Below are 7,299 nucleotides of genomic sequence, written 5' to 3' on the forward strand. Positions count from 1 at the left end.
ATTGTATTTTGTGCTTATATCTATCTACGTGTGTATATATGTTTGAATGTATGTGTATCACAAATCATAATTATGCTTTTCTCTAGGGCTAATTTTAGTGATATGATAACTCTGAATTTGTCAGTAATGATATGTCAATAAAATAGACTTGATTTTAAAAACAAGCTTACATAGTTATGGCTAGAGAAAGGTTTAAAAAAGCCCTAACTGGTTATTAAAGCCCTAATTTTGACAATTGAATAATATGTTGCTCACGTAAGGACACAATTTCCCCACATCCTAGCAAGTTGTCTTCACTGTTTCTATAATTATGAAGAAATACTAGGCCTAAACTATTTTATATGTGTATTTCTAAAGCTCATAGATAATTGAAAGGACTAGAATGTCTGGAAATCACTAGCATAGATAATTAAGTGGCAATTGGAAAGTTGCACACTGATGTACAGTTTTTCTACACCATTTTCCTGGTGTAAAGTGAAGTTAAATTTTGGGCCTCTTTCTTATCTTTGCAAGATTTTACTATGATTCTGTTTGGGAAACAAAATCCTATCTTCTCCCTTCTCTGATATCTAGGAACAGATCCAAGATGTTAAGTGGGACTTCCTATTTCTTGGTTTGAAGGATAACTTTTTGATCAAGGACTTCTGCATTTTGGCAATTATTTATTTTAGTTATATCTCTGGATGGTTTTATTTGCATATAAATGTCCTGTCAACTTTTGTTTCGGGAAGAATTTGTTAATTTCAGTAATGTCAATATACCAACATAAATGTTTTCCATTATTTTCAGATCAAAAATGATTTACTTGGAGATTGTAGGTCTAGGATTAGACAATTGAATTTTTTTTAAATTTTTACTCGTATTGACAATGAAAATTTTCCATTAAGGAAAGGAAAATTTATATTTGCAAAACAAATTTGCACATGAAGAAGAAATTTTAGAACTTTTTCTATATCAATTAAAATCTTACAGTTTGTATGTTATATTTTAAAAATATTTATGAGGTAAATTGTTTTTCTTCCTAAAACCTTTACATGAAGTCAGCCAGTGTTATGAACTATTCCTTTCCTAGATTGAGAATTTGAGCATAACAAACCGTTAACTTCTAATAATTCAGTGACAATTTCAGGAGAAGGAGTTATAAAATAAGATTGCCAGTTCTCATTGCATGTTGTATCACCTCGTGTAGCATCTTGCTCTTTCCAATGCCCTAAAAATGCTATATAAATAATTTCATTTGATAGATGAATTACCAAATTCTGAAACCCTGATATGTAGTCAATTTGGTCCATCTATCTTTAAGGATTGATATGGATATTCATATAGCTGATCAAACTGTACAAACAGTCATTACAGTTGCTTAAAACAAGCATCCAATTTCATGGGTCATTTCATCATATAATAAAAGGAAATATTCAGTCTGTAATTCATATTTGTAAGGATTACATACAGAGAAACAGAATAGGTTTAATTTTTGCTTCTCACTAACACAGATATGCTGTTACTTAATTGACCTTTTGCAAAATGTATGGATTATCAAAGTAGTCCATGTAGGTGTCAAATAAGTGATTCTCTTTGCTCTAGGTCTATTAGGGAAATATATAATACTATATTTCAAATATTTATATACTGTTTTGATAGCTCCTTTGATAGGCAAAATACGAACACTGTCTACACAAATCTGTCTTAAGCTTCATATTGTCTTTTATTTCTGGAAGTCAAGAACAAATGCCTAACCCAAAACTTTGTCCATGTTGAATGTTCTTTACTTTCCTAGATTTATTTGTTTAGACAGCTCATTAACATACTTGAAGATCCATGTAATCACTCAGATTGTACATAATTATATCTACTTGCATTTATAGTGTTTATGCACCTTATTAAATGTTAACTTCCTAACATTCCCTAAACTATAAAATTATCTGAGCATATTATTATGTTGCACATCTGCAATGAACATTTTTTAAAGCTCAGGAATCTTGTGGGTTTATATATTCTTATTCTCATTTCAGGTACAAATTTAGTAGTCTCATCTGTTTTTCATTTTAAATTGACATTCCTTCAACTAACATTTTTTAAAGGGCTGCTGGGCATATAGAAAAGGTGATAAATTAGGTACTTTCCTTATTCTTAAAGAATTAAAGGAGTTTATACTCTAATAGAGGACTTCGGTAATCTTTAAAGTAAGAGCAGTTATATATATGAAACTGAAAAATGTATGAGAGAGTGATCTGATGCTTATGGATTCAAGATTATATATATTGTTTTAAACACTATGCTATTAAGTCCATTGGTTCTAACACAGAGACATGCTCTCTGGTCTCACTTTAAATTCATGATAATTAATCTCAATGACAAATTATGGTTATCCTATGAATAAAATTTATATCACAAAATAAATACCATCATGATAATAGTTACGTGAAAAAAGATTGAAAAAGGCCACAATTTATATCAACAGTAATTACAACTCCAGCAAATTCCTGAGAAATCTGTTTGCATTCATCAATGTATCTAACATCTTTGACATAATAATTGCGGCTTTTATTTCACTTTTAAATTTAAACATGATTAAACACATTGGTAATTTCCTTCCTAGGATTATCATGATTTATGTCGAGGGTAAGTCTATTTTTAGCTTTTTCATATGCTTTAGCATTGGTTTTAAGGTACTAACATATTTCCTCCCAATATTTTGCTTGCAGTCTAGGTGATCGACTGACTTCACAATGTCTGAAATTAGATTCAGCAATCTAACTTGGGATCAAGTTATAAAACTGGATCAAGTGTTAGATGAAGCAACTCCAATTCATGGAAGGGGGAATTTCCCCACACTGGAGGTAAAACCAAAAGATATCATTCATGTTGTGAAAGATCAACTCATAAAGCAAGGAATTGTTGTTAAAGATACCAGATTGAATGGTTCCATAGCAAGTTACATACTTGCACACCGTAATGGAATCAGCTATAAGGATCTGGACGTTGTTTTTGATGTTGAGCTTCCCAGTTGCCAAGAATTTCATATTGTTAAGAATGCAGTTCTAGGTTGTCTACTGGACTTTTTACCAAAAGATGTGAAAAAGGAAAAGATGACCTCATATGTCTTGCAAGAGGGTTATGTACAGAAGTTGGTCAAGGTCTGCAATGAGCATGATCGTTGGAGCCTTATTTCCCTTTCAAATAACACTGGGAAGAATTTAGAACTGAAATTTGTGAGTTCACTCAAACGCCAATTTGAATTTAGTGTAGATTCCTTTCAAATTATTTTGGATCCCATGTTAGACTTCTACCGTGACAAAAATGCCAAGCTAACCAAAGAGTGCTGTCCTGCTGTGATAGCTGAAAGCATGTATGGAGACTTCCAGGAAGCAATGACACATTTGCAATACAAGCTTATATCTACCAGAAAACCTGAAGAAATTAGAGGTGGTGGCCTTTTGAAGTACTGCAACTTGCTGGTTCATGGCTTCAAACCAGTTTGTATATTTGAAATGAAAAAACTGGAGCGTTACATGTGCTCTAGATTCTTTATTGATTTTTCTGATGAAGCAGAACAGAAAAAGAAAATTGAATCGTACCTCCACAACCATTTTATAGGTGAAGAAAAGAGCAAGTATGACTACCTTATGACCTTGCGTGGAGTTGTGGACGAAAGCACTATTTGCCTCATGGGTAATGAAAAAAGACGGGCTCTTAACCTGATTACCATTATGGCTTTAAAAGTACTTGGTGAACAGAATTTTCTACCTAGTACAGAAAAAGTAACGTGCTTTTATCAGCCTGTTCCACACTTTGCAGCTGAGGCAGTGTACCCTAATTATGTAACATCTGGGCCACCACCCATTTTCTTCCAGCCATACCACCCACCACACTTTCATGGGTCAAATGGTATGCCTTAAAAAACATACATGCAACAACAGAAACTTTGCTTTAATTAAGCACTTCTTAAAAGCAAGTTTCCAGATTATGTAAAATTCCAATCTATTCTTATTTTTGTACAGTTGCCAATTATTTTCAATTAATCACAGTTGCTGGAATAGCAGTTACCAACTATTTTTGATCAATTAAGCCATTATAGTAAATATAGTATCTGTAAACCAACCACTTTAAATGGTTTTCAAATGTTATTGACTGTAATAACTTTCAAATATTGTTTTCCTCTTGAAATGATTTTTAAATTTTCTGACTACTTATGACTTTCAAATTTACTATGACATTAGAGATGCCTGCATCTTTGACTAAAATATAAAAAACAGATTCATGTTTTAAAATTTAGATATACAGTGAAGTACCAAATTTTTTATATTCAATCAGTTCCTTTGTTACATTTAGTTCTTTTGTTTATATCGAATATGCCATCATTGAAATTTTCAGTACTTAATGGAAATGCCTAATTTCAAAAACAACAGATTCAGAAGACATTAAAACCCTGGACTTTTCAAGATTTTTTTTTTTTGACAATTAGGTTGGATACAAAAGTCCTGCTATAGTTTAAAGGAATGCTGGGAAAAAATGATTCTGGAAAGCACTGGGCATTAGTAATTTGTCATCCATATGATAAAGCATTTAGTTAATTTGTGAATTTGAATAATAATATTATACTGCTGTGCAGCTGCTACTGTGATCAGATACAGGGTCTTCTGCCCCTTAAAATAAGTTAAAATGAATGAAAATGACCAACTCTGAATGTGAAAGCTTTGTATTATCATCTACTACAAAGAGATTCTAAATGGCAAGCAGAAAAAAATGGGCAGAGGTTTATAGCCATAGCATTTACCATTTTATAGCCTATTTGAAAAATATTTTTATGGTGAGAAATATAACATTTTAGTAAGTTAAAATATTTTTATTATAACTAAATGAAACAGATTTTCCAATTTGCCTTTACCAAAGATCATTTTCTAACATGCCACTCAAGTGCCTGCTCATGTGACTTTTTGCATAACACGATGATTTATTCAACAACTGTGTACATTTACAGTATCTCTAAATATATACTTACTACATCAAGTATGCTGCTAGAAAATCTACCAGTGGGATTCAAATGTATTTTCTTTCCATAATGAAAATAATCCATGACTAATGTTATCTGAAGTGTTAGAAGAGGAGCTGTCTTAAATTAGTATGGAGCAGGCCACTGGAAAACTTCAATATTTCCACTTGCCTATGATTTTTTGTGAGTTTCCATTTCAGTTTATATTGGCCATCACATGTTTTCTATCACAACATGACCCAACAGTTGTATCCTGTTAATTTGTCAGTTATAGACTTGCTTAACCTATCTTCACTGTATTACAATATGGAACACAAGAAGTATGTCAAATATGGCATTTTCAAATATGGACCACATAAATAGAACTTGTCTATATATACCAATATTTCTGAGGTATTTTATACCACAGCACAAGTGGCCATCAGTATATTTTTAAAGAATTATATATCGCAGAATCCTGAGGCTTTAAAACACTGTAGGCTTACCACTTTCTTGACAATTAAAGAATTTATAAATACAATATTAAAAAGAAATTTCAGCAACCTATTTACTCATTGTATTGGCTAAAGATGGTTGTCTTTATAGGTTCAGCATTTTCCAGAGTAGCATTTGACACTGAGTAGCAGAATTCTGAAGACATTTGGAAATATCTCATACCCCATGTGCTCATAGCTTTCTTTGATCCCATTGAGAATTCAAACTTTCTTTTCTAAAAAGCAAATTCTCGATGGCATTCTCCTAAAGCTTTAAGTCCAGATGGAAGAATGGCCTGAAAGCTACATCTGTTCTAACAATTTAAGCATGTATTTGCCTTGTTTAAAAACAACAACAACAACAACTCTAAGAAGGGCTATCTATGACTTTCTCAACAGAGAGAATTTAAACCTCTTGAAGGGGGATTACTGAAGAAAAAGCTGTAGCTTTATTTCTCATGGCTTTCTTTCTATATATGCCATTACCAAGCTAGTACTTCCTTTGCTCCCACCCAACTAGCAAAGATCTATCTATTAAAATACATTCAAATTAAAGAGTTTAAAATTTGTCTTTGAAATCACAGTTTATTTATGCATTGATAAAGATAATATGCAACATGCCTCAGATACAATTAAAAGTCCTTTTCATTCAGTGCATCTATTACCTGGAAGTAGTCATTCAACTTTAAAAATATGGGAAATTAAATTATATAATTGAGAAAATTGTTGAAGTTTTAACATTTTTAATATTTTTCAAAATTACATTGATTTAAGAGTGCATCCATCTCACTCATTGAAGATTTTTTTAATGTAATTTACATTGTAAATTAATAGTAAAACAAGATTGAGAGATATGTGAAACTACGATTTGGTAAACATTTTCATGAAGACCATTTTCATAAAACTTCAAACCCAACATTTTAACCTAATCTGGGACTTTTTTGCTATACCATTGTAAAATAAAATGTATTTAATATTTTATTAGTTGTACTGTCCATTTTGTGGTTATATTCTTTAAGTTATAATGTTGAAATTTATGTAATACGCATTTGGAAATTGTATTGCTGATCCACTGTTCCATTTAATGAATATTTCTTCAGCACATATAACTGGAAGTAGCAAATCTGTTGGAATTTCAGTGTTTTGCTCTTAAGTGCTTCATTAAGGAAACAGTTTTTCTTGAATTTTGTGAGTTCTAGCAAAAACCGTGGTATTCAGAATATACACTAATTTGAAACCAATTTAGCATGTAACTGGTGATCTTTGAGCATAACACATTATACTTTCTTTTGTTTTTTGATGGAGGAATGTAAGGTGATTTTTTTTTCAAAATTTTCCTATTTAAGGCAGTGCTACATTGATGTATTTGTTTTAAACAACAACAAAAACACTTTTTGTCTATATGTAACTTTTGAAAGAGGAACAGATAGACAATAGATGAACAGAACAATTTTATGTGTGTGTATTTTTATGACTCTTCAAAGCAACCAAACCTCCCTGTCCTAGAAAAATAGTATCATACAGATATACATGTAAGTAACTAAGAACAAAATAACTGGCCTCTGTAAATGCATAAAATTACCTTTCTAAGAAAGGTTTTCAGTGGACTCTCTTTGAAAAATGTTTTCTTCATTTCCAAATTAAACTTGATGAATTGAATAACCCAACCCAAGTAATATCATGGCAATTTATGACAATTCACTTGTTATAAATTGCATATGATAGAATTTGAACCATTCTCTAAAATGCTAATAAGTAGTCCACCTTATGAATAGACATGGTTCAGTCATACCTGGTCCTTTGGCTCAACTAGAGAATCCAGAAACATGGGAT

At 31.4% G+C, this 7,299-nt stretch overlaps 1 protein-coding gene across 1 annotated transcript; it reads left to right on the plus strand.

Moving 5' to 3' along the window:
• Window positions 1-2,729: 2,729 nt before the first annotated feature.
• Window positions 2,730-3,899, plus strand: TENT5D (terminal nucleotidyltransferase 5D). The gene has a single exon (XM_003936869.1). The coding sequence runs from the start codon at window positions 2,730-2,732 to the stop codon at window positions 3,897-3,899; it is 1,170 nt and encodes a 389-aa protein (XP_003936918.1).
• Window positions 3,900-7,299: the final 3,400 nt, after the last annotated feature.

The sequence above is a fragment of the Saimiri boliviensis genome, chromosome X, assembly GCF_048565385.1.
Source record: "Saimiri boliviensis isolate mSaiBol1 chromosome X, mSaiBol1.pri, whole genome shotgun sequence".
Classification (NCBI taxonomy): domain Eukaryota; kingdom Metazoa; phylum Chordata; class Mammalia; order Primates; family Cebidae; genus Saimiri; species Saimiri boliviensis.

Bases quoted from the DNA above. Each gene is read 5' to 3' on its own strand.
- TENT5D (XM_003936869.1), top strand. From the start codon at position 2,730: ATGTCTGAAATTAGATTCAGCAATCTAACTTGGGATCAAGTTATAAAA.